Raw genomic sequence first — 27965 nt, forward strand, 5'->3', positions numbered from 1 at the left:
GCCACCCTCTCGTTAATGCTATAGAATTCCTGTATGTTACCAGCTATATTCTTATTAATCAGGAATCCGACTCCTAGTTCTCGTCTCTCCGCTAAGCCCCGGTAGCACAGGACGTGCCCGCTCCTTAACACTGTATATGCTTCTTTTGGCCTCCTAACTTCACTGAGCCCTATTATATCCCATTTACTGCCCTCTAATTCTTCCAATAGCACTGCTAGACTCGCCTCACTAGATAATGTTCTTGCGTTAAACGTTGCCAGGTTCATATTCCAATGGCGGCCTGTCCGGAGCCAGGGATTCTTAGCACCCTCTGCAGCGTCGCAGGTCTGACCGCCGCCGTGGTCAGTTGCTTCGCAGCTGCTGGGGACTGAGGGCCGGGGTTTGATTGTTGTGTTCATATAGGAGGTTGTGGCCAAGTACTGCACCAGGGTGGCCAATCCTGCTCTGGTGAGGGAGTGTGTTACCGGTTCTGGTCACCGGCATCAGGCCACACTCCAGGCCTGTTTATGCAATTTTATCAATACGCGGATTTTTTTTTTTTTTTAATCCGGTGGAAAATTGCGCGGCACCGGGATTCGAACCACGGACCTCTTGCACGCGAGGCGGGTGTTCTACCTCTACGCCACCGCTGCATTTTTTTGGAAGCTTACCACTATCATTAAAAAGGAGGTGTAGAATCAATGCACTTTACCAGTGCTGACATATGGGGCAGAGACATGGAGACTGACAAAGAAGCTTGAGAACAAGGACCACGCAAAGAGTGATGGAACGAACAATGCTAGGCCTTACTTTAAGAGACAGAAAGAGAGCGGTTTGGATCAGAGAGCAAACGGGTATAGCCGACATTGTAAATGACATTAGGAGAAAAAGACGGAGCGGGGCAGGTCAGCTAATGCGAAGGTTAGATAACCATTGGACCATTAGGGCTACAGAATGGGCACCCAGAGAAGGGAAACGCATTCGAGGGCGGCAGAAGACTAGATGGAGCAATGAAATTAGGAAATTCGCGTGCGCTAGTTGGAATCGGTCGGCGCGTGACAGGGGTAATTGGACATCGCAGGGAGAGGCCTTCGTACTGCAGTGGACATAAAATGGGCTGATCATGATTATTAATATAATGATGATGATTATGATGATGATGGTGATGACGAAGAAATAAATTCATCTATTTTAGAAGTATTCAAAGATGTATTATCTATCTCGTTGCCGTAGTAATTGCGAGCGATTTAATATATTTTTCATTAACAAGGAGCTCACGGATACATGCCTACTGTAGGAGTTGTGTGAGTGGGCTTGGCAGCACCGGAGAGACAAGAATGTTAAACCCTGTCTTGCTGCTTGCACAGGTGCTGCTGCTGCTTCGTTCGGCTACAGGACAGGCCGATAACAATTTTACTCCGTCGGAATAAGCTGCTTCGTGTTTGGACGTGCGCAAGCTTCACGAAATCTTTGGAACTACGGAACGGGCATTTGTCGCCGAAGGTGCATGGACAGCAAAGGCACTAGGATCATCGACATCAACCATGGGGGGCGGTTTCTTCGAGCCAGGAAGCTATCTGTGCCGTCAGTGGCCTTGGCAGCACCGGAGAGAAAAGAATGTTAAACCCTGTCTTGCTGTTTGCACAGGTGCTGCTGCTGCTTCGTTCGGCTACAGGACAAGCCGATAACGATTTTACCCCGTCGGAACAAGCTGCTTCGTGTTTGGACGTGCGCAAGCTTCACTAAATCTTTGGAACTACGGAACGGGCATTTGTCGCCGAAGGTGCATGAACAGCGAAGGCACTAGAATCATCGACATCAACCATGGGGGCGGTTTCTTCAAGCCATGAAGCTATCTGTGCCGTCAGTGGGCTTGGCAGCACCGGAGAGACAAGAATGTTAAACCCTGTCTTGCTGTTTGCACAGGTTGGTCCCAAACGTTACTCTGACTCTATTCGAGATGATTTTCGTTGTCTTGTAGTGCTGCCGAGCCCACAGGCAGTCAGTGTACTTGTTGCCGACTGTTGGGAGGTCATTGTATTGCTACTAGCGTGTAGTGGAGACGTGAAAACAAACCCTGGCCTTCAAACGCAGGAACTGCTCTTACAGCTGATAGAAAGGCAAAGGGAAATCAAAGCAGAAATAACGGAAATGAAACAAAAATTGTTAGTGCCGAAATGGCTTTGGCCCAGATGCCTACACTTCTAAAAATTGTAGAAGTGACTGAAACAGAACTGTTAACTCTGCGGTCCACTGTGGCGAAACTGATAAAAAAGGTTGACCAAATAGAGAATCACAGCAAAAAGTAATAACATTGTGATCAGAGGCATTCCAGATGCGCAGAATGAGACGGAACAAACTTTGAAGCAGGAGGTTGTAGTGGGAATTATGCAGGGGAAACTGAATATATCAGTTACAAGTGTCGAACGTATACATCGAATTGGAAAACCTTCTTCAAACGGACCAAGACCCATCATTATGCGCCTGGGAAGCCTCACAGAAAAAAATGACGTACTACGCAATCGCAATAAGCTCCGGGGCACAAATATTTTCATCAATGAGGACTTCTCGTATGATGTAAGAAGGAAAAGACAATGCCTTTGGAACAGCGCATTAGAAAACAGAAAAAGAAAAGAGAAAGTCGCACTTGTGTATGATAAAATGAAGATAAACGGAGTGATGTACGTATGGGATAAAGCCTCAAACCAACGCTATCGGGTGACTGACAGCCCGTCTAATACAGGTGCAAGAAACACTGCTTCCTTAAATGACTGACATACGCATCCGCGCAAGCTTCGGTTACTGAACGTCAATGCCCGTAGCCTTGTTAATAAGGCTGTAGGCCTGGAGCACGTTTTGCTTGAGCATCACCCAGATACAGTATTTGTAACAGAAACGTGGCTACATGAGGGTGTCCGAGATTGTGAAATATGCCCTCCGGGATATAACGTTATCAGAAATGACAGCAGTAGCAGGGGTGGGGGCGTTGCCATATTTCTGGAATGCAGCCTTAAATACACGGTCCTTTACAAACCACCCGACATTGAAGCAATATGTTGCAAAATTCTTGCACGCCCTGACTTGATTGTGGGGTGCGTATATCGCGCTCCGGGAAGTACTGCCGCTAGTACTGATGCACTGAATAAGAAACCGCGTGACTTACGCGTTCAGAACAAAAACGTTATCATAGCGGGGCATTTCAATGTTCCAGACGTTGAATGGGACGAAATGGAAACGGGTACGCGAGACCGCAACGCAGGCTCGGCAATTATAGATATGTGCTTGTCACATGGGCTTACACAAGTAGTACGTGACTTTACTAGGGTCTGCGGTAATAGCAAACCTGTTCTTGACCTCTTTTTTTTTAAGTCATGGCATTCTATCGAGATACTATAGAGCTAACATTCTGCCCGGGATCTCGGATCACTCGATTGTAAGATTGTCCTTAAAAATATAAGTTCCTTTTCAAGGGTCCGTAGGCTTGTTTCATATTACAGACAGTCTAATTAAGCTAATGATACTGCAATAATAGATGAACTAGCCTTCTCTTTTGAAAAGTTTGAAAAATTAAGTCAAAATGAATCTGCGCTTATCGATGAGTGGTGATTAAACTTTAAGCGAACGGTTCCCAAATGTATATGCCGCTATGTACCTCTCAAATGTAAAACAAAACGAATGCAGAGCCCATGGATTACGAGAGAGATCATACAACTGAAAAGAAAAGTGGCAAAGCGTAGGGCACTTTATAAGCGTACACATGATTCCGCTGTTCGGGATGATATGTCAAACTTAAGTAAACAGCTAAAGTTAATGATGAAGGAATCCAGGGACAAGTACTATGGTGTCACTATGGATACTTTTCTACGTGAATCCCCCCAAAAGTTTTGGAGGCATCTGGCGTCAACTAAGAAGGTAGTCACTAAAATAAGCACAGAAGAGGGACTTATTGAGGATAAAGGTCATATAGCGGACGCCTTCAATAACTTTTTTGCTAGTGTGTTCACCAGTGATGACGGAAAGCAGTCAAAACTTGAGGTACACCAACAGTTACCTGTTGCAGAGGAAATTTGGGTAACGTTTGAAGGAATATTAAACTTGCTACTTAACCCAAATACAAAGAAATCGGCAGGTCCTGACGAGATACGAAATCTGTTTTTAAAGAGGTATGCTGAGTGGACTGCAAAGTACCTCTTCATTATCTTCACGAAGTCACTACGGTCAGGCACACTTCCGGCAGAATGGAAAATTGGTGTAGTTATACCCGTATTTAAAGACGGCGAAACCACGTCTACTGCCAATTACAGGCCCATTGCACTAACGTCTGGAATTGTGTTAGAACATATTGTTTCAAAGTGCATTCGGCTGTTTTTGTCACAGAACAAAATTCTTAGCAACTATCAACATGGGTTTCGCAAGGGCTTGTCAACCGTAACACAATTACTAGAAAGTGTTCACGATTTCAGCAAAGTTATCGATGGCAAGGGACAAATAGATCTGATCTTTTTCGACTTCAAAAAGGCATTTGATAAGGTTAATCATAGAAAACTGTTAATTAAACTAAAGGCTATTTTAGGAGATACAGGTGTAGTCAAATGGGTGGAGGACTTTCTTACTGATCGCCGACAGTTCGTCAGTATTGATGAAAATAGGTCCGAGGTCTGTGAGGTAAAATGAGGCGTGCCTCAAGGTTCAGTTCTTGGGCCTGTGCTGTTTCTGGTATATATAAACGACCTTATCGAAGAATTGGCCACAGTTACAGCGAGGTTATTCGCAGATGACTGTGTCATATATACAGAAGTGAAATCTATTAATGACCAGATACTTTTAAATAACTTCTTAGGAAAAGTGCACCAATGGTGCCACACGTGGCAGATGTCTCTTAACCCAGCAAAGACTGTATGTATGACCATCACACACAAACATGAACCTCTGTCATTCACATACACTCTACAAGGTGAACCACTTCATCGCGTAACCGAGGACAAATCTCTCGGAATTTTAATAACTTCTGACCTTAGTTGGACACCACACATTAAAAACGTAGCAGGGAAAGCCAACCAGAGATTAGGTTAAATTCGACGTGTCCTCAAGCTAGCATCTCCATCCACGAAACTGACTGCTTATAAAGTGCTCGTGCGCCCCATATTAGAATATGCATGTGAGGTGTGGGATCCGTATTTGAAAGATTCACTGGCAAAATTGGAGCAAGTTCAAAGACGTGCATTGCGGTTTATTTATTCCCGATACCGCCGGCAAGACGCCGTAACACCACTTTACGCGAGAGCAAACCTGCCCCTACTTACTGTCAGGAGGAAGGAAAAACGACAGCCTTTTCTATTTAATCCTTAATGAGCTGCTGCTTGTTGATAAGTCTCGCTACATAAATGAATCTAAGACCCGCACAGTGCGAAATAAACATAGCAGACACGTTAAGGAAAATCGATTTCACAAGCATTGCTGCAAATACTCATTCTTCCTTTCGACAGCACGTGACTGGAATTGTCTCCCTGCAAACATTGTAAACGCAAGGACCCGCGAGCAGTTTTCCGAACTTTTGTCCGAATATTTTCGACAATAGCGCATATATTGCTGTATCGCTGTATTCTATTGTTCCGTACACTGCTTGCTGTATGTTGATATATTGTTACCACCCCTAGCTTGGTCCTGATGTAGACCGACAGTATCTGTAAATAAAAAAAAATAAAAATAAAAAATCTCGCTGCTTTTTCTTCTCAGCTCATAGTTTTTCAACATTTTCTTGCGTATATGGGTCCTAAACAATGGATCCATACTCCATAGTAGGATGAACGAATGTTTTGTAAGTTATTTTATCTTCAGTGAGGTGTGCCACAGAGCGCGCCTTATATAGCCAACTTGAACAATTCATCGAACAAACCGTGTGGCCTTTTGGCTCTCTCCAAGGCACTTGTTACTGATTAGAGACGTATTTTGGCACCAGCACTTTCAGGGATGCTATTCAGCACTTTCAGGGATGCCATCACGCAAACGCTGATTGGCTGGTTGAGCTCTACGTCACTAGAAGACTATAGTACCGCCGAAAGTAATTCACCGAGAATACTTCCTATGATTAACACCAAATGTAACAGATACATTGCCACCAGGCAATTGGGCTAGCTGCTGACTGAGAAAAATGAAAGCTTTCGGCCTGTGGTGGATGAGGCAGACGTTGGTAAAGTCATTCGCTAGGTTTAAAAGGCCGGATATTATACAAATGTTTTCATATGACGGACGGGCTCCGCTTCCCGCTCCCATCTCTACATATCGACTCGTCGGTCTTGTGAGTCGTGGCAGCCCAACTTGGTTTCTGCCATTTGTAAAGGCATCGAAGTCGTCTTTTTTCTTTATGTGGTCACTTGTAAGAAGGCGTTACAAGATCGCTTGTGTTTCTCGATGCCACACTACAGTACTTTTGTGTTACTCTGTCCACTCATCAAAGTGTGCTTTGGAAATGACGTCTCTCTCACCGCTCTTGCACTAGAGAAGATTAGAAATGAGGGGGTTAAGTTCTTATTTCTTCGTGTCGGGGACCGTGTAAGCATTAGACATCGCCTGCCAAGTCAGTGTTGTTATCTTGTTTACTTACTTTGAGAACAAAACGTTCTCTCCGGCACACGCATTTTATGGGCACGCAATTGTTTACGGTAAAGCGATATTGAGTACAAATGTTTCTCTGAACAATGAGCAGATAAACTGAACATTCAGGATATAGCAAAACAGTACACTGGTTTATGTGATGAACGATTTGAACAGCTGTCAATGTATTTCGACATGCAATGTTGATCGTAGGCAGGTCGGATGGTTGCGTATGCTAGGTCGTCTCCATCGTGACCACAGCAACGTGGACACCTTTACAATATTATGTCATGCACTTTGACAGCTGCGTAGTGAATAACTTGTCTGTTGCCAGTGACGAGCTGCTTGATGTAAAGCATTGAGTAAGCTCCAGGAACCTGCATTAGATTGACGAAAGGGGGACCATATATAGGTTCATCATTATTGAAAGCAAGAACCGCACGAAGCAACACTCAGAAGTCTTAGCCCAGGTTATGCCCACATTTGAAGGACTTAAAGTTCCTCGCTACGTGCGTTTCTATGGTGCAGAACTCCGCTGCTACCCCCATCGACCCCGCCAACTGGCTTGCAAGATATGTCAGAAGCTCGGCCATTGGGCTGATTACTGTCCTACGCCACACGTGGTCACTTGCGCGACGTGTTCGGGACTGACAACCCCACCCCGTCGCATCCGTGCACCCCACACTGCAGATCCTGTGTTGGGACCCGCCCTACAACGGATCCAAACTGCCCGTGGCGTGCTAGGCAGACACTGAACAAAGCTTGGGTGCGGAAAGCTCTCGACAAAGAGCAGCGTCAACTCCAACCCTCCAGCGACCCGACCACAACCACGGATACGGCGGAGAACCGAACGTCACGCGCCCCAACGAAGGAGACCAGACAAGTCCGGTTGGAGACCCTTTCCAGGTCCCGTCGCAAGTTGCGGACCCGCTCCAAGTCCCGGTCCCGATCCCGTGAGGCATCGGTGCGACTCCCGGACAAGCGCCCTCCTTTCCCATCTTCGCAACAACCCTACAAGAAGGCCCTGCAGACAAACGCCACAGCCAAAGTGACCCTAGTCCCTTCAGGGGTGCAGCGGACCTCGGAGAAGAAAACAGCAATGGAGGCGCCTCCGGAGATAGATCGGGCAGAGGGTCCCCCACAGCTCGCTCCGCCCCGTAAATCTCTCCCTACCCCTTCCCCTATTACCAATTCGTTATCAACTCCCGATCCTCTAATAGAAATATCCCGCCTACGTCGTGACATCGAGGCGCGCTGTGAGAGCCTACAAAATCAAATGGACGCGCTGGTGGAAGACATGAGCACTAGTATACACGCAGCTCTGGACAGGATAGAACGCCAAATGGAGGACTTTCCAAGAGGGATTACGGAGCAAGCTAAATCTTGTATAAAGTGCACTTTCGCACGCATGCAAGTTCCTGAGCTTAGCGGTAACAACGAAAGCGCGCTTTCCGACCAAGGCTCTCGGCCGCAACCTTCAAATGTGGGCACCTGGCGCCCGCATCCCTATGCACGACCGCCTGCTTCGTCTCACGATGACGATGGCGCCGCGTAACGCGGAACAGCTAGTGGTGTGGCAGTGAAATTGTAGGGGATACCATCAAAAACGAAGTTCCATACAGCAATATATCGCCACATCCACGAACCCTCCCGGTGTCATTCTCTTACAGGAAGTCAATTGCACCCCTTCTTTATCCGGCTACAGCACGCTCTCGGGTGTCTGTGCTCTTGTGGGAGCCTTAGTTTGGAAACATGTTGCATGTAGCATGCATAAGACTAGCACTGATATTCCTCACCATATATTGGAAATAATTACGCAAGGTAAACAGAGCGAAAGTCTGTTTATTCTCAATGTATACAGCTCCCCCCATTCGCGTACGCACTGCTTTCAGCACCTACTAACATAATTTTGTAGGTTTGAATGGGTTTGTGTGGTGGCCGGCGTCTTTAACGCTCCGCATACAGCATGGTGTTACGTTAAATCGCAGGCTAAAGTGACCCACTCACGGAATGCCATCTGTAACATGAGATGCACACTGCTTACCGACCCAGAGGAACCCACTCGGACAGGCAACAGCGTATCTCGTGACACCTGCCCTGACCTTACCTTCGTGCGCAATACTAGCCCAGTCATTGCGCACGGGCCTTTAGAGGAGCACCTTGGTAGTGACCACTACATTGTGGCGACCACCTTGACATTACGAAGTGCGCGCAGGCCCGAGCGAAATGTGCGTATAACAGATTGGGTGAAATTCAGGGAACGTCGCCAGGACCCAGCTCAAGGCCAGGGGTTCGAACGTTGGCTCGACTCTCTCGCAGAAGAACTAGAGGCCACCACGTGCACTCTGCGCACAGCAACCGAGACACCAGACATAGACCAGCACTTCATCTTTCGAACGCCCGCAGAGCATTGACACGACGATGGAAACAACTCCTCAACCGCAAACTTCGGAAACGTATAGATAAAATTACACGGGAAGTCCCGGAGTATGCAGGGACCTTTACGAGGAATAAATGGTGAGGATTTTGCGACCGCCTCTCAGGCACATTGAGCACAGCAAAAACGTGGTCGATTCTTCGCTCACTCACAGACCCCACCACAACAAAGGGAAAACGTTTCAACAGCTGCACATCCTAATGTACGAGTACAAGGACGATGTCTGGACACTCTTCAGGGAGCTACAGAAGCATGTCATACCCACAAGCCCGCCGGCGCAGTACCCTGACTATCCTTACGTAGGCGAGGCGAACAAATTGCTCGATGCAGACATCACATCTGACGAGGTGCCTGTGGTCTCACAAGACCTACGCCACCACACGGCACCGGGAGCAGACCACATCCGATTCGCCACCCTTCGTAACCTCAGTGACGCGGATATTAACCATCTCAACCATATCTTCAATAATTGCTTGCACAAGGGCATGCTTCCCCAAGCAAGGCGACACGCCGACATCACACTGATCCCGAAACCGGGCAAGCACGTTCAGGTTGAAAACTTACGACCCATCTCCCTAACATCCTGCATTGGTAAGCTCATGGAGCATGTACTCTTGCGGCGTCTGCAGCCCTTCCTCGAAGAAAAATCATTCTTTTCTAAATCTCAATTCGGATCTCGAGCTCATCTGTCTGCCAAAAATGTGCATTTATAATTGCGGGAGGAGGTCATAGGACCTCCGTCGTGCGCCCAAGGGAGAGCACTCTTCGCCTTAGACATAAAAGCGGCATTCGATAATGTTGAACATGACCTCATCCTTCGCAATGTTGCACATTCGCACTGTGGAATTCGTATGTACAACTATATCCGCGCATTCCCTCGAGATCGCACAGCCACCCTATGAATGGGACAACATCGATCCGGTACAATTCGCCTTGTAGGGCGTGGTACACCCCAGGGCTCAGTTCTTTCCCCTACTCTATTAAATCTCGCTCTCGCAGGGCTCCTACGGCTACTCGACCAGATCCCTGATGTCGCCCACGCTATTTGTGCGGACGACAATACTATCTGGTCGACACGGGGTTCGGACGAAGCCATGCAGGGCCGACTGCAGCAAGCAGTCGACACAGTTTCCGAGTACGCGAGAAAATGTGGCTTAAGATGTGCTCAGGAAAAGTCGGAGCTCATAATCATTCGCCCCTGCAGCCGTTCCTCTATTGTCCCTATCACTGTGCCAGTGGATGGCATACCCATACCACAGGTTAATCGTGCTCGCATCTTCGGCGTACACGTCCAAGCGGATGGAGGTCTAACTACACGGTTGCCCTTCTATCCAGACAGATTGAGCTAATTCTGGCCATGCTCCGGGGAGTCTCCAACAGGCTCTCAGGCCTTCGAGAAGAGGACCAGCTGCGCTTGGTGGAGGCATGCGTGATCAGCCGGCTTACATACCACCTCTCATGTCAGCAGTTGACCCAAACGCAACAACTTCGCATACACGCAATAATTCGCAAAGCGACGAAGCTGGCCTATGGCCTCCCCAGCTATGCTTCCACACGCCGTCTCCTTAACTTAGGGACACAACACACTAGGCGAGCTGCTAGAGGCACGTTGGGACAGCCATCGCCAGCGTCTCCTACTCACTCCTACTGGCTGCCATCTTGTCACACGGTTAGGATACTCTGTCGCACCCCTTGAGTCTGAAACCCGTCCAACGATCTTGTCGTCAGCGATACGCCAAGCATTAAGTATTCATTCATTGCCACGTCATATGCACTCCGAGCATGACAAAGGACGGAGCAAAGCCCGGGTACGATACCTTGGTCGCGTGCTTGCAAACATCCCAGAAACAAATACGTTATACACGGACACATCACGCACTCAAGAGGGCTACACCTCGGTAGTTTTGGATGGCACCGAATCTCTGAGAGACTCTGCTGCAATGCGCGAAACAAATGCCGCTTACGGAGACATTCTCGGTATTGCTCTTGCAATTCGATACGCCATCCGTGTTCCTGAGGAAGTGTATATATTGACGGAGTCGCAACAGGCGTGCACGTTACACCTAACCTATCATGGTCTGAGCACATTAAGCGTCTCTGCACTCTAAAAAGAGAGTGTGCTGGGCACTCTGTTCGAGGGACTATCTGCTTGTCTCATATTTCACCCTCTTTTCGAGATTAGATCGACCCTCTTTGAGACAGGGTAGGATAACTTTCTTATCAGGACATGGCATCCCGAGAGCGGCGCACCAAATTCTCAAACAGATCCCGCAAAATGCACCAATACCTCCTCGAATCCAATTACTCTGGACCACTGGTCATACCTCGCTGCCGGGTAACGAACGCGCACATGCGGTTGCCCTAGGAATTTCCCTCCGGGTGGCTCGGCGTGGTGAGGCGACTAGTTCAGAGTGGGGGATCCCTTGCTCCGTTAAAAAGACACTCCGTCATTATACACGCATTCGTCGCACCCATGCCGCACCACCGCCGTCCTTCTCGCGAGAGGAAGGAGTGGCATTACGCCAGTTACAAACCACAACTTTTCCAAATATTGTCTCTCTCAACAAATTCTACCCACACTGTTATGCAGATCATTGTCCTGGCTGTGGCAGCTCGCCCACAATCTTCCACGTCACGATTGAGTGCACTGCAAACCTCTTTCCTCCCTTGCCAACTCTCCTTTACCCCCTACGCAACAAAGAGCTGTGGGACGATGCCCTCAGCGACGGACCTCCCGAGCTCCTCCGAGCTGTTATACAATGGGCTCGAAACATCACCGGAATAGTCTTTGGGACCGTGGACTGAAGGTTCCTCCCACACTGCTATCGCCGTTTAAATAATATTAAAAAAGATGTTTTACTCTCTCTCTCTCTTCGTGGCTCCTGCGCGCGCAGTCTATGCTGTCCTGCTTAGTTAACGCACAGCGAGAAGTTAGCAGTCGCACAAAAGCGACAGTAATTAAAGTCAGCAAAATGCTCAAGTATTCATTCACATGCTCTATGGCGCTAGTTTCAGCTGTAGATACGCATTTGGCAAGACCGATCCGTGTCGTTAAAGCCCAATCTAGCACTGCATTCAATGTACGCGGGCTCTTTTTGCAGGTGTTGTGAAGAACAGTGATGCCCTATCTAGCGAAATATAAAGTTGCCGTATTGGTTATACATATGTGTACCATGAGGAAGAAGAAGAAGCCGAAGGGAGCGGATGCACTTCACGCCGGCTCTGTCTTTCGTAAATGATTTCGCAGTGTTTATGCAAAATATCTCTGTAATTTTGCACCATCATCTCCCGCAAGTTATCCTGACTCTACCGATATTCGTCTTCAAGGTGGGAACTGCATTTTCACCGCTTTATTGGATCATTTCTGCCGAGCCACTGCACCGCCGAGCTAAGCTTACTGCTAAGCTTAGTGCTCCGGCCGCTACGTGAGCCGCAGTTACGACTGCGCGTCAAATTTCTTCAAGCCGCCATGGAAATACAAGTTGCAGGAACTGATATCTCACCCACCGAGATTTCCGAAGAAGCAGGATGGTGCACCATTGGCCCGCGTGAACGACTTTCTCCTTGGGGCAAGCGCGCTAACCCTAACATTTCATCAGCCTCCCAAACCGGCGTTGGAGACACGAACAAGGCGCAGCGAGGCCCGCGCGCTCACAAGCAGCAAGTTCTGAAGGCAGGGAAGATGCCCACTCTTCCACGTGATCACCACAAAGTAGTCATCAGGCCACGGGGTGGCTTGAACGTTGCAAAAGTCGGGGTCGTCCGCCTCGCTTCGGCCCTATATAGGGCAGCAAACGTATCTCCACAAGACGCCACGGAAGACATTGTCTGCCCAAATATTCAGCAAAATATCATCGTTGTGAGTACCCCTCACTCTCCTAATGCAGAACGGTACCGCCGACTCGACAGCTTTGAGGTCGACGGACACCAGTTCGAGATACGGGCATATGAAACTGCGCCCGACTATACAGTCAAGGGAGTCGTCCGAGGCATTCCTCTCGAAGAAGACGCGAAGGACATTCACCTCAATATCGTCAACAAGAGGAACCCGAATGCCTTAGCGGCCAAAAGACTCAGCAAGACCACGTCGGTCATCATCGCCTTCGATGGTGGCCGAGTACCAACGTGGGTGTACTACGGGGGTGCTATGCTCAGGTGTACCTTGTACAGAAAGCAGATTGACGTGTGCCACCAGTGCGGACGCGTCGGCCATCGCATGGACGTCTGCCCGAACCCCCAAGACCGTGTGTGTAGAGGCTGCGGAGCCTCGAACCCAGACCCCAATCACACATGCACGCCAAGGTGTCACCTTTGTGGGGGAGCGCATCCCACTGCGGACAAGGCCTGCAAGGCTCGATTCAAGACCCCCTATCTTGTTAAGAAACGACGCGGAGACCGACAGAGGGCAGCGGCGGAGGCCGCCCTCGAGCTACAGCAACAGAACTACGACAAACATTTCCCACCTGCCTCCCGCTCCCGCTCTCGAGGCCGGGCCCGGTCTCGCTCGGTTGCGGGGCCTCCATCCCGCCGGCAGAGCAGGTCTCGGAGCCGGGCGCGCAGCAAAACCCGCGAGGCGAGCCGTAGCCGTTCGAGCTCTCGGCGTCCGAAGCAAGCCGACCAGCAAGATTCGGACCTACCTGACAAGGTGAGCTGGGCAGATGCGGTTAAGGGCTCGCTGAGACGCAGGGCTGAGGGAGCTACTGCCTCAGAACCCAATAATAAGAGGGACCCCAGGGATGTGGCATTAGAAGAAATGCAGCGCGAAAACGCACAATTACGTACGGTCGTGCTACAATTAAACCAAGAAATTCGAGAGATTAAACAGTCGATGGCGCAGCCATCTATACCTAAACCTGCTTTAGTCCCGACTCCCGTCACGAACGGTAACGACAGTGCGGCGCCGCCCACAAAGAAACGCGCGGCGGCCAGTTCCGAGGCTCAACAGCTCGAGAACTTCGAATCAGCAGTAAGTGATTGGCGCAAAGCATATGTCACGATCAATGACTGGCGGAAAGAACAAGAAGAAATGAGGAAGCTGCTTTCAGAAATTCAAACCGGGATCCGCAACATCGGCGTTGCGGTCAATAACCTCACTGCTCGAACAGACAGGGTTGAAATCCATATAGACAAAATCGAGACTCACATAGGCCTTCGCCCAGGCATGGAAATGATGCCCACCATGGGCCCTACAGTCATTCACCCTAGCCCTATTTCAGGTAACGCACAAGTACAGCACCACGATGGCCAGCCCCACTAACGAGCTCGTGGTGTGGCAGTGGAACTGTCGGGGCTTTACTAAGAAGCAACCACTGCTGCAACAATACGTCCGGCACGCGCATCCTAGGCATGCATATAACAGCCAACGGGTCAAACATAGAAGCTATTCGCAAAATCGAAGGCAAGGTTACAGCGGCTACCCGCCTGATCAAACGCATTACAAACAAGCACACGGGCATGAAGAAGGACAGTGTCATGCGCCTCATACACTCTTTCGCAATCAGTCACATCACTTATGTGGCTGCCTTCCACAACTGGAATGTCACTGATAGGGAGAAAATCAACACCCTTATACGCAAGACTTACAAGATCGCCCTTGGCCTACCGGAGTCCACAAGCACTGCTCGTCTGCTACAGCTGGGGGTATACAACACGCTTGAGGAAATCGTGGATGCGCAAAGAACCTCTCAACTCGAACGCATGTCTCTGACAGCCACGGGCCGGTACATCCTGCAGAAACTCGGCTTCAACTACCACGTCCAACACGGTCAGAAACAGGTCATTCCACCTGACCTCAGCGACACGCTGATTGTCGCCCCTATACCTCGAAACATGCACCCCGAATTTAATCGGGGCCGACGCCAGGCCCGTGCCAAGGCAATGCTGCGCTCCTTGGGTGGAAAGAGGACTACGCGCTTTGTAGACGCCGCAGAATACACACGAGAACACCGATTCACGGCGGTAGTCGTAGACGTTAGCTCCCGGCTTACGCACGCGTGTAGTGTCGCAACAGAATACCCCGAAACAGCAGAAGAGGTAGCGATTGCGCTTGCGCTTACCGACCCCCTCTGCGAGGTAGTTTTTAGCGACTCACAATCCGCAGTCCGCAACTACGCGCGGGGGCGCATTTCCTCCGAAGCTCTCCAGATTCTAAGGAAAGCTGGTCGACAGCACTTCGATAACACCGCCATCATATGGTTTCCAGCGCACGTCGCCACCCCCACCGATGAGGGCCTCATTAACTTGAACGAGGTAGCACACCGCTCTGCGCGAGAACTGACCCGCCGCGCAGAATCGGAGACCGCCTCTTCGAGTTCGGAACTGCTGGCTCAAAACACGCGAGAACGCCTGGTCAGGTACAATGACATCACCAAGCACTACCAGCTAGGCAGGCGGTTGCTGCCCCCACCTCACCCCATGCTGAAACGTCGCCAGGCAGTCATCTGGCGACAATTGCAAACACAAACATTCCCCAGTCCGGTGCGATTGCAGCACATTTTCCCCGCGCAATACCCGACTGCTCTTTGCAAATTATGTCAGGACACTAGAGCGACGCTGTCACACATGTTGTGGGAGTGTCGGGTTGCATCAGCTACAATGGCAGTAGCTCCGGAGGCTCTTGCGTCGAAGTGGGCCGCCGCTCTGTGCAGCTCCAACCTCAAGACACAAGAGTGGGCTGTCCAGCAAGCCCGAGAGGCGGCGACGAGGCAAGGCCTTGAAGTCCCCTCATGGGAGACCTGAGCCCGGGTCGTCAAATTTGCCGGATTCAGAATAAAGTTGTTTCCATCCATCCATCCATGTGTACCATGACTTTACGCCAATAAGTTTGAGTATTGTAGGGGTGCTATGGTCAACCTTGCATGCAACTAGCGGAATTTGTGGTGAATAATGATTATGCATAATGAATGTGAAATTGCTTGACCGTGTAGACTCATTGCCAGGCTTGTTAGCATATGTCGTAAGAAAGCTCCCGCATTTGTTGACGTAGGTATATACTATAACGGGTGACCAAATTAAGTTAACATTGCTAAAATTAAGCGCCGAGAGGTACATCTGCCTCTGCCCCTAAGCGAATAGGCCATGGGGCACAAAGTCAGCTGAAGACTGTCGCCGTCAGGCACATACTTCATCAAAATTAATTACTGAACATTTTACTGGTGCAGTAGGCGGGTATCTTTGTATTAGAAACTTAGCGGCAGTCATACTGCTACACAATACGATTAGGTCAAATTCGTCTAGCATGCGCAGATTCCGAAATATCCGCCTGGAAAGTGTTATAGCAGTTCGAATCTATTGCGCATGCAAAACCGTGAGGATCGGCTCAAGACTCCTCCCCAATGTGACTCAGCTGTTACATCACACCATTCCCGCATAAAGTATGTTATAAACCTTTTTTTGCGAAATTTGCGCAGCTCAATTTTGATCAACCGGTATTGGATGTAAATGTGGCTGCATTTCTCGCCCCTGTGGACATGTCACGACACGCACCCAGATGCAGATGTCGCCTGCACAAATAGTAACTTGGACTGCCCTCAGCAAAACACACGAGACGAACAAGTGCTGGCTTAAATGGCTTCTGGCAGCAATACTCCGCCTTGTGGCTCTCATGACAACGTGGCTGCGTTCTAAGTCTTCGTGCCATTTTCGGTCTCTAAAAGAGTATGAACTCTTTATTTCGTCCCACTAACCTGAATCGGTGAAGTTTTACCCCGGAGTGGGCTAAAAAAATTATTCACAAGTACTAGAACACTGTTGCGGAGTTTTAGCAGGCTGAATTACATTTGTTAGGAGTCCGTGTGAGGTTATTGAGTTGGTCTTGCTGTTGTTGTGTTGCCCAGTTTAAGCGAATACAGCAAAGCGCAGGACAATTTCACAAGCTGTTGTATCGGCCAATGAACGGATACAAATTTCAGAAGAACAAGCCAGAAAAGACGCACAAAGGAGACATACAAGAAGACACAAATGAGGTTGGACTACCAACTGTTTATTGGCAGAACGGGGCTCTAATTTATAATGGCACTCCGCCACAAGACCATCGCACAGTCGGCTTATCGCAACCAACCATAAAATAAACACCAATGAATTCCAAAGGTTGCATGCACCTTTTATCTTTTAAGGGATCTCGCATCTATCTTTGGCTAAGCCCAGTGATAATGTAGCAATACCGATGTTAGGTGATCGTAGCAAAGCAGAAGCACACGTTGATAGCATAGCAGAGTAACATGTTCATAGCAAAAACAGCCAAACCAATAAAACAACAAAACCAACAGTAGAACAAAGAAGTAAAACAACACCCAGAAATACTTATGGTGGGTAATGAAACCGAATGAACAAACCTACCAAGCAGAACTGAACATCATGGCGCACCTAGCGGTTTCCCATTAAGTCCTTATGATTACGAAAAAGATTACGAAAAAGCGTCTCTTTACCGGTCAACGGCTCTTGCTTCGCGTTGCCACCATGCAGTCGAGTCATTGAGGGTTGCCGACTTCGGACCTTAAACTAACCTTTCCTCCTTAACTAGTGTTGAGGCTAGCAGAGGATGAAAGGAAAGAAAATTTACTCCAGGCTCTGTAAATCGCCAAACAACAGTAAAGGAATAAGACAGTGAAAAGATCTCCATATTTTTCCAGAGCAACACAGTACTTCACTAGAACCAAACATCTGAAACAGAGCATGTCATATGGCGCAAAACACTGTTGAAGGTTTGAGGCAAACAAAAGCAGTGATAGCTTTAAATCCGGTTCATCAGTAAATGCATTGCGTTCGAATACTTAAACAAATACTTACGAATAATTTTTTATTAGTGGTGGAGATTAACGCGTGTATCAGCCTTTTCAGTACATCCTATAGAGAAGAAAATTACCTGCGAGGCATGTACTCTATGATGACCTTTAATAAGTGAATGAAGGATTTCAATTCTTCAACACAATTTCATTGCGTTAATATCAGGAGGTTGGCTTTTGCTAAAATTGCTCTGATGAAAGTTCGCAAAAAGTGTTAGGAGCAAAATATACGGCCCTCTTTTAAAATTTTCTATGTTGAAATGTCCATTTTTCAGTGCAAGGGTACCAGATTATAGATCCATAATACGATTGCCTTAAGCGCGAAAAGGTGAACCGAAGAAGTGGAAATGCGCCCGAGTCTCGGGAGGAAAATACTCTAGTTAGCTGAGTTAATTACAACATTCCGTTTCGTCCAGTCAAGATCATTCGAAATTCAAAGTCCAAGGTAGTTGTAATGTCCCACTTCCTACAGGAAAATTGTGCTCGCTGAATATATAAAATTAGGAAAGTCAAGTTTATAGAAAATCTACATAAAATGGATTGTTTAAAATTTAACAGACATTTGCCATTTATTACACCAATGGATAACCCTTTGAAATGCTTCGTTCAAAAGGACTTGCTCAAGTGAGCTCTTCATTTCAGAGCAGTGGAAGCAGTCGTCTTTGTATAGCTTAACATTTACTTGTATGTCATGTAATATATCATTTAAAAATAAAATAAACAAAAGCGGCGGGAACAAAGATCACTAAAGAACACCTTAGGCAAGTGGTACTAAATAGAATCAAAACGCAAGCGTGGTGGTAACTAACGAAACCTAGTTTAGAACAGCTCACAGTTGTAACGATGGTATACGTAGAGGTGCGAGAATAAAGCAGATTACTACGAAATAAAGAAAAGGAGCCTTCATGCAGCACCTGTGCGCGCATAAATGCAAGTAGTGTTGGCAGTCAGCGTCAAGTCAAAATATTCCTTATATATCGGGGGAAAAAATACAAAGTTTTCTGGTAGCTTATGAAATTGGCAGAGAAAGGTAAACAGGCACAAATGCTGTTCTGGATACAAGTGCTTCAAAACAAGTCTTCCTAGATAACAAAAGCTGATCAATACAAAAAGTTGTAGGTTTGACTAATGGTTTGATAGAAAATACGATGGTAATATTTCCAGAAAAAAAAAAAACATGATTGAAGAAGGAGGCGACATATGGGGGAAGGTGGTGCCAGTCGTATGTAGTAAGAGGTAAAAAAAAAGAATTGAAAAAAAATCTCACCTTATATAGTCACAGCAGATAGAATATATATGATGCTGGTGAGATTCTGTGAGAACTTAGAGAAATTTATTTTCTTTGAAGACCGGCACACACCCAGTGACCCCCATTGACACAAAGGACTCGTTCAATTGTCGCTTATAGCCAGTGGCAGACACCCAGTGACTTAAGTTGGCGTCATATGTTTGATAAAGGGTGGATCATAGTCATTCGCACATACTCAGTTACTCAAGCTGGCCTCACAGGTGTTCCATTAAATAAAGGACAAGTGCCCACGACAACAACGATCGTTCGGCTTTTATCTGCGTTATCCTAGACTCGGTGCTGTGATTTTGAGTAATGAAACGACTTGCTCTATTGTGAATGATTTCCGACGCTTTAATTAGGTGTTGCTAGTGGGAGACCAAATGGGAGACGCGTACTCAAGCTGGGGTCGTACGAACTTTAAGTCAGTCAGTTTACACAAGGCAGATGAAATGCTGCGCAAGTTCCGGCGCAATACCCTAACGATTTGCATGCAGTCACACACTCTAAAAGCTAGGGAGGGTATCGCAGGAGTGAAGCGGCTGATTTACTCTTGAAAGCGTTGTTTTACTCTCGCGAAATGTCGCGGGGAGTGCAATGCATTATTCACTCCGTCAGCAAGGAGAGAGTGAAATGTGCTTTTCACTCTGCCCTTCTGAGAGAGACTAGAACGCCCGTTCTACTCTTGCGGCAATAGAGAACAAAACGTAGCGTAACCTTCTGCTTCAATGGTATGCGAGGCTGGCCCCGAACATGGCGATATATCACTCACGCACGCTGGGCAAAGAACACACCGTTTTGCTTCTAAGAGAACACGCAGCCACAGTTCAAAGGAACGCAGAGCGAGCGCACTACTATTTCACTCGGAGTTGATCCACCGCACGCGCGCTCAACATCGCGGTACAGCAGAGAGGTGATCCGTCCAGCGAGAAGCAACGAACGCCATCCCAGAGTGATCGTGTGGCAGCCATCTCGGGTCGCCGCGAAAACAAGACAGTCGTTCGCCTTTCGTTGGATATAACAACAAATCCTCCACGGTAAGTGAATTCCAACTTAGGTGCACATTCTGCGTATATGACATGCTATTGACATGCTATGACATGCAACAAGTGACATTGCAAAGTTAGAAATGTGTTTTAAAAAAAGCTGATTAGTTTTGTGAGAAGTGAGTGTTTTTGTCTTGCTTCTCAACAGATATATTCATGTGATAAAAAAACTGTGGTACAACGAAACAGCGTATTTTCTTAGTAACATGATGCATACTTGCAATGAGCACGGCACCTGTGTTCACTATAAAAAGCAACAGCTCATGCTTTTAGGTGCGCACATACATTTAACAGCTTTAGTAGCGTACATTTAACGCCACTTGAATGCAAGGGTGCAGATACAAACCACTGTCATTCTGTATTTTGAATGCTGACATGAAGCAGACAGATTTTCATGTCTTCCTTTTTGTGTATATTTTACACCTAATTTTAGAAGTATGGCTTCCTTTTAGGTTCCAGAAAGAGGAAGCATTGGGGATAGAGAATCCCATGTTTAAGAAGTCGTCGTTTACGTGCATTCTCACCAAACCAGTTCATTAGAACCGCTCGTACCTCCAGAAGCGAAAGCCGGAGAATCACTTAGAAGTGAAAATTATTTTTAAAATGTAAAATTGTGCTTTCTCGTTCTGTAAAATAGGCATATGATAGCTTCTGGTAGGTATTTGATACCCTGATTAGGGTAATTAAATCTACTTGCCAACCAAGTATTCTAGTTGAGGTAGAGATGCATTCAATGTAAAAACCTGCGAGCACCTGAGTAGAACACTTGTTCAGCAATTGGAGGATGTGTACCTATAATGTTAAGCAAAAGCCCCTTAGTTTCATGCCTTCTGTAGAAATAATTTTTATAAGGCAAAATAAAATTAAAGCATATTTGCACATGGTAAATTTCTGGACTGAAGATAGAATGCACAGTGAGACGACGTATTAATCTTCCCAGACACAGATTTACTTCTTTTGCGACGAAGATTATGGGAAGTGCGATAATTTTTCTTTAGCGCATCTTAACCACTTCAGCAGGAAAGAAGCTTTGTTTCAAGTAAATGGTTCATTGTGCAATTATATACATAGTCGCATGCAAAATCCACGTGCATGAAAGGGATATGTGAAACAGGATGGTGCCTTTCTCAAATTCTGATTTGCTTCTTAGACCTTTTCGTGCACTCCCCTGCCTGTACTTATGCTTATGTCGCCTTTGATGCATCACATTCATCACTTGTGATTTTTGGTTCACATCTGAAGCCATGCTATACTTTAGTTAGATTGCATTTTCAACGAGGCAAAATAATTGATCATGTAATTATGCAAGCTGCTCCTTAGAAGTATAGCCTTCCTACGTGATGGGAACGAAAAGCTACCATATATGAGAAGAGATTTGATGCGCAAGATTTTAATGTCTATGCTCCCTGCAGTTTTATACTCGTTTGCTACACACTAGATAATATTGTAAATTTTATGTTATTTGTTTGTGAGAAAGTCTAACGGATCAATCCGAACAGCGCCAGGAAACTACTTTCGTGTGGAGACGAACCCATTAAGAAATATGATACGCCTCTGTACCGCTTTGAGACCGGGCAGAATATTGCTGAAAAACCACGACAAAACACTTAGAAACAATGGGGTGCAGCCCCCATACTTGAATAACTATGTGAACTATAAGCAAAGCTAGCTAGACCTGCGGCCTCACATGAGAATATCCGACACATTTCTCAATGCACTGTACTCTCTCTAAGGAACATCCATACGCTGTACAGGACGTTATCAAATGAGCTGCTGTCTTAGAATATGGCACAAAAAAAGTTTCTTGCACAATTTATCAACATTACCAGCCCCATGCTTAGCAGTTCATCTGGTAATCTCTGCCATATAAGTGCCCGCGTTTTGTGCCAGAAATGTGCTTGCTGGCCAGTAATGTGGTGCATATTTCTCTTCGACCATAGTGTCAATACTTTGTGAGTTTGCACATGATTGTTTTGTGTTTAACTGTCCATTGAATACTTAATTTCTGAAAAGACGGATCCAATTAAAATTAAAGGATATTCCTGCACTGTAATACTGATGAAACTTGAAAGAATATACTTATGTTTTATTACAATATGTGTTGTAAAGTTCATGGGCATCATTGTAATCTGATTTTGTGTTTGACAGTATAAATTATTATTCAGTTTGTCTTGTGACTGATCAATAAAGATTTTGACCTTTTAGGAGAGAAAATGTTTCCTTTGAGTAACTCGGCGACTACAGATTACATCCCATTCACCAAGCATAAATGCAGGAGCTGCTTATGAAGGAATCAAATATTCCGCACATGTAAGTATTGCGAATTCCTTCTAACGTCACCATGGATCTACACTGTGCTTTTACACTAGTGCGAAGAGTACTAGCACTCTGTTCTCAAGAAGTACAAGCACTCTGTATGGGAGAGTAGAACCACTCGGCTTGGAGCAGTAGAAGTACTTGCTTTGGAGGAGTACAAGAACTCGGTCTGGGCGAGTATTATTAAGCCTGTGGGTAGAGTGTTAGCACTCTGCGGAAGGGTATTAGCACTCCATTGCGGTGGAGTAACAAAACTCTGTCAGGAGGAGTTATCCTACTCTGTCTCAAAGAGGGTCGATCTAATCTCGAAAAGAGGGTGAAATATGAGACAAGCAGATAGTCCCTCGAACAGAGTGGCCAGAACTCTCTCTTCTTAGAGTGCAGAGACGCTTAATGTGCTCAGACTATGATAGCTTAGGTGTAACGTGCACGCTAGGATACCTATATCGCGCAGTCGGGGATATAATACCGATAGTAACGTAGTAGAGAAACTGCGAAATAGCACATTTACGGGTGAAAGACATTGTTTTACACTTTGCCACGTTAAGTGCGATTAGCCATGTAGTACGCGACTGGTTCACTATCTCTGTCTCATTGGAGCACTTTATGATCATCAAAGTTGGTTACATGAACAGTATATTATACAATCACCGGCCTATATATTCGTATGCGAGACGATATGTTGTTACGCAGACCATTTATAGAGATTACAAACAAAGAGGCCCAAGGACGCTTCCTTCTGGTACGCCAGAAGTAACGTTTGATTTGGGGGAACTGAAGCCATTAACAGAGATAAACTGCTCCCGATTCGACAAGACGCGGGGAAGACGGGAGATGGAAATTCAAGACGATGAGCAAAACGAGAACAAATTAAAAGCGCGAGCCAACGTTTCGACAAGTGGACTTGTCTTCTTCAAGGCGACATATGATTTCTTCGGCACAGTATATATAGGTGGGGTTCCTCTAAAAGGGAGAGGGCGTAATGCGGGTGGGTGAGGCAACGAGCAAGGGTGTGTTAGCGGCGAGGGTGCAGAATTGAGAATAAACGAGTGCTGTGCACAAGGCCACGGACCAGGCCGTCTGGCAATCACGTGTCAGCGCCCGTGTGTCAGCCAGCGTGTCAACGGCATGCACAGCAGCCCTCTATTACCTGTTTCGCTGGTAGCCATGGGCTATCGTGTCTCTGAAAGAGATAGTAGAAAGAGTGGCAGAAACCGGTGCTCGTGGAAAAAAAAGGAAAAAACATACTGAAATGGTATAAATAAATAAAAACGGAAAAAACGGAAATAAGAAGATAAAAAGAAAAGAAAATGAGGAAATGAGCTTAGAATCTATTCGCTATGCTAAATTTTAAGCTATAGGCAACAACACTTAGTTTGATTTCTTAGCGTCCTTTTCTTTTTTCTTCGTCATCTTTTTCTTCGTCTTTCCTTTTTTCTTCTTCTTTTCCTTTTTCCTTGACACCAACTGTCTCCAAAAGTTGGTGTCATTATAATTACAAGGTGATTAACAGCGCAGAAAAATTTGCTATTTCGCATAGCTTCACTGGGCAGACTTACAGTTAAGAAGTGACTAATTGAGCAAGAGATAATAAATCTGGTATAGCGCGAATGCCATAACTATCAACTCAGTATATGGCGGAAAATCATGAAATTTGGAATTAGGTAATATGGATGCTGGCGCTATACCTGGTCACAAGAAACCCTTCTCGTTTAGTTACTATAAGCCCATGATCTGCAATCTTGCATTTAAAAACATATTTGATGGGATCCTCAGAAACGTATGTTTCTTTTTTTTTTTATGGTAGGTTAATATTCCATCGATAACCCCAATTTGGACTCTCGTTGGCTCGAAGAAGGTTGAGCTTTATTCCTTCATTATTTATTCTTTTTGTGTTAAGCATACGTGATCACTAACTGGACACAGCAGGTGCGCAATGGGTCCTTTGTCCGTTAGATTCTAAAGAAGTAGGAGAAAATTGTGAACATAGCGCTACACTAGAGAACGCAGAAAACTCTATATACTGAAAGCTGCTTTCAATTCACTTATGTAAAACGCTCTGGAAGTGGTTTGAGGACAAATTATAGAGTCCACGATGGCTGAAAAACCGAAGAAGCCAGAACGATACCCTGCACCAAATTCACAAATTAAAATTAAAACACAATTAAAATTTTTAATGGTTTTTGTCGACATGCAATTTTCAACTAGCTACTATGTATCCTGTCGGACTGTCGGCTCTGCATCAAAATCTTCGTTTCATGTCCTCCTATAAAAGCAAACAAGTCTTCTTAAAAGGAATTCCCGAGAACGCAAAATGAGAACGTTCAGAGGTATCTCCCATGCCCACGCAATACTAACACTAAAATCAAGATCCAAGCAGCACGCGAGTATATGTTAATGGGGTAGTATCAAATATGTGCGAAGAAAAACACGCAAGCATAAAAGGTGCACGGAATACAAAGGTCTGAGATATACTGTAGACTATCAAAATCGACGAAGGTATGGCCGATGTTGGGCTAGTTAGTAGTGCGAGGCTTATGCAGTGCTCGCACTTTATGGCTACATGAATGGCACATAAGAAGCAAGCAACATCAAGTTGTTTCGAATGACAAAGCACTATGCCGGGCTAAATGTAACCATCAAAAAGTCACGAACGCTGAAAATCAAAGGCACTAGAAAAAGCGACGACACCGAAAGGAAAAAGCAATGTAAGGAAGGCTGGTGCAGCCGGCATCCGTGAGAGAAGGCCACCGAAACCCTGGCAAAGATCTTTCGTGGTCAACGAGGCTCGAGCCCGGTCCGTGGCGCCGTGACGTGGTTCATCGCTCACAACTCCGGTCGGAACACAAGCGGCTCGTTGCGGTCTATGGAGATGTCGAGGGCCTCGGTTGCGTCGTAGAGGACACCCTGGAGCTCATCCGCGTCTGATTCTTCGGGAACGATGCCAATCTCTTCGAGCTCTTCGAAGTAGGCGTTCACCCGATTCATCGTATTCGGCTCCCACAGGTACTCGGGTTGAAAGGCACGGAGCGGATCCTGCCAGCGCATAGAGGGGTAGCATAGAGAACGTTGGCTCAAACTTAATGGCCCTCAGTGTTAAAATTACGCCGACTTTGGTTCTAAAGTACGCTCATGCAATACCAAGAGAAGTATTCAGTGAAAAGTACATTTTCGAATATATGTGACACAAAGTGTTCATGAAGTGGCTCCATTCACCTGTTTATCCTCTACAATGCGTTTTGTAGCATAGATATTACGAGCCTGCCCGACAAATAAGATGCGGAGCCTCCGTCCCCCACACCCGCTGCCTTCTCCTGACGCGACCCACGTGATCCACAAATTAGACTGTCTCCAGGATCGGCCTACTTTCACCTCCCCGTCTCCAGAGTAGGTCTATACGGATAAGCCTAGGTTGTTCGTTATCTACAGGACCAGTCTACCGTACTCGACAAGAAGTAGACCAAGCGGACATGCCAAACCCCAGAAAGTAAAACAAAAATGATTCGAGGAAATATGCTTTTCAACCCGTATATTTGGTGCACTGTGAATCATTAGGTGCCGTTTGCTGCTTCGCTTCCTAATCTCCCACAGAACAGAGTCCTCCACCAGCACCTCACTGAGGGCTACACATAAGGTCATCCATTACACGAGGGCTGTCCTGTGTCGGAGCTATACGGCAAGACAGTAGCAGCAACCACGATCAGCCAAACTCCAGGAATGTTCACACAGAAAGCTCTGCTTTAAAAGCAATTTCCAGAGCTTGAGATAGTTTCCTCCGCTACCGAGTCTTTTCCAAAGCAATTTACACACAGAACCAATGACCGTATGTTTTTTGTTCCTTACAAAGAGAAATGAAATCCAAAGTTGTCTTTTTTCACTGAAGACAAGTAAATCTCAATACATTGACCACTCGCGCACAAAACACTAAATTCATTTTTTCATGGAGGGGGTGTCATAAACAACGTAAGTAATTATCGACCTACCTCGATCGTCCAATTTTTTTGCGTAGAAAACTTCTGTTATCACAAATGTAAAAATTTGTTAAATGAACGGTTTACGAACGCCTAGGCAACATGGATATAGAGAGCTTTATTCACGCGAAATAGCACTACGAAGACAGAAAGGACTCATCTTTATGGCCTTTAAATCAAAGGAAAACGCGCTTGAGATTTTTCTTTATATTTTCTAAAACATTAAATTTCATAAGCTACAAAAGTCTGATCGCTCATCTTCATTTCTATGGTTCTCATGGCGTCTTTCTACAACTCTTTAAATCTTAATATTGCTTTAAGTATCAGCAACTAATAAACAATGAAGCGTACGACATTAAGCACATACATTCTGGTGTCCCACAGAAAAGAATACTTCGGCCACTGGAGTTTCCTTCTTATGCATAAGTGATAGTGTCACCATTATCATTAACGCTATCTGTCATTTATGTTAGCGAAACTATTCTATTTTCGTACAGGAACAGACATAGGGTATTTAGAGCAGCCGGACACAGAGAACTTCAATTTATAGTTAAATGGCACACCTCAATCCTAATAATCTTAAAGTCGGAAAAAGAAAAGCGATGCTCCTAAAACCAAGGAATTATGCTGTGTATGAACATACCTTCTCAAAATTGGTTGGTCAGGCATTCAAATGCATTCTCTAATCGAAAGACCTGGTCCATAGTTTCATCAACTTATGTCCTGCACGGACTAGACTTCACTGGTCTCAAACCAAATCTCGAAAAATAGCAGAAATTGCAAAATGCTTCTTTGATATGAAAAATGTAGAGTTGTTTATTTCTCTCCTTCGTGAACTGCTGTTTCTAGGTGTGGGGAAACATTACGATTTCCAACATTTATCAACTGCGCAGTATAGAAACGTGCGCCATATGCAAAGTTGCTAATGCATACACCACGTGAAGGCCACACCACACTTATTGAATGACAGTATTACTGCCATCCCTCGACTCCACAACCGAATTTTAACGAGTCACGGTCGTTAAGTTATAAAACGGTTTAACTCATTTCTCGCAATTCAGGATAATTTCAGTAATAATTGTTTTAAACAAACCGCTCGCAGCAACGATATTTGGTACACCCGAAGAGCTAAAACCATTTACCGCGATCAAATGTTTGTCTTAATATTACATATTTATGTAGAATTGATTCTGCTCACCCGAATGTTCTCCACGACACAGGTGAAGATGCCCAAGGGTATCTGCAGCAAGCCGGCGCCCCCCACGACCCAAGCGAGAGCCTTGTACTGGCTGGGAACGGGCGCGTTCATAAACACGGGGGGCGTGTACGTCGCCACCCTGTGCACGCACGCCATCTGTGGAGAAGAATATGCAGTGCACCTATTGGGGCATGGCCTCTGAGATCCACCACGGCGCGCGTTACGCGCGCGGGGTAAATGTCGGAGGCCATTCTTGGGGGCGACGCCTTCTTAAAGGGATCGCCCGGGCTCTGCGACGCCTGAGAATATTTCGCATCCGCCGTTATATATTCTGTGAGTGGCGCTGGTTAACA

The 27965-nt window shown here is 46.3% G+C and overlaps 1 protein-coding gene across 3 annotated transcripts in view; it reads right to left on the bottom strand.

Annotated features, from left to right (window-relative positions):
• LOC126529665 (dermonecrotic toxin SPH-like) overlaps positions 1–27760 on the bottom strand; it is a 94306-nt gene extending 66546 nt beyond the window's left edge. For 2 of the 3 annotated variants that reach the window (XM_055069936.1, XM_055069935.1), the window contains exon 1: positions 27613–27760. In XM_055069936.1, the coding sequence (XP_054925911.1) occupies positions 27613–27723 (111 nt within the window). In that variant the 5' untranslated portion in view covers positions 27724–27760. The remainder of the gene's footprint in view (positions 1–27612) is intronic. The other variant, XM_050177178.2, reaches the window with a different exon arrangement.
• Positions 27761–27965: the final 205 nt, after the last annotated feature.

The sequence above is a fragment of the Dermacentor andersoni genome, chromosome 9 (genome assembly GCF_023375885.2).
Source record: "Dermacentor andersoni chromosome 9, qqDerAnde1_hic_scaffold, whole genome shotgun sequence".
Classification (NCBI taxonomy): Eukaryota; Metazoa; Arthropoda; class Arachnida; order Ixodida; family Ixodidae; genus Dermacentor; species Dermacentor andersoni.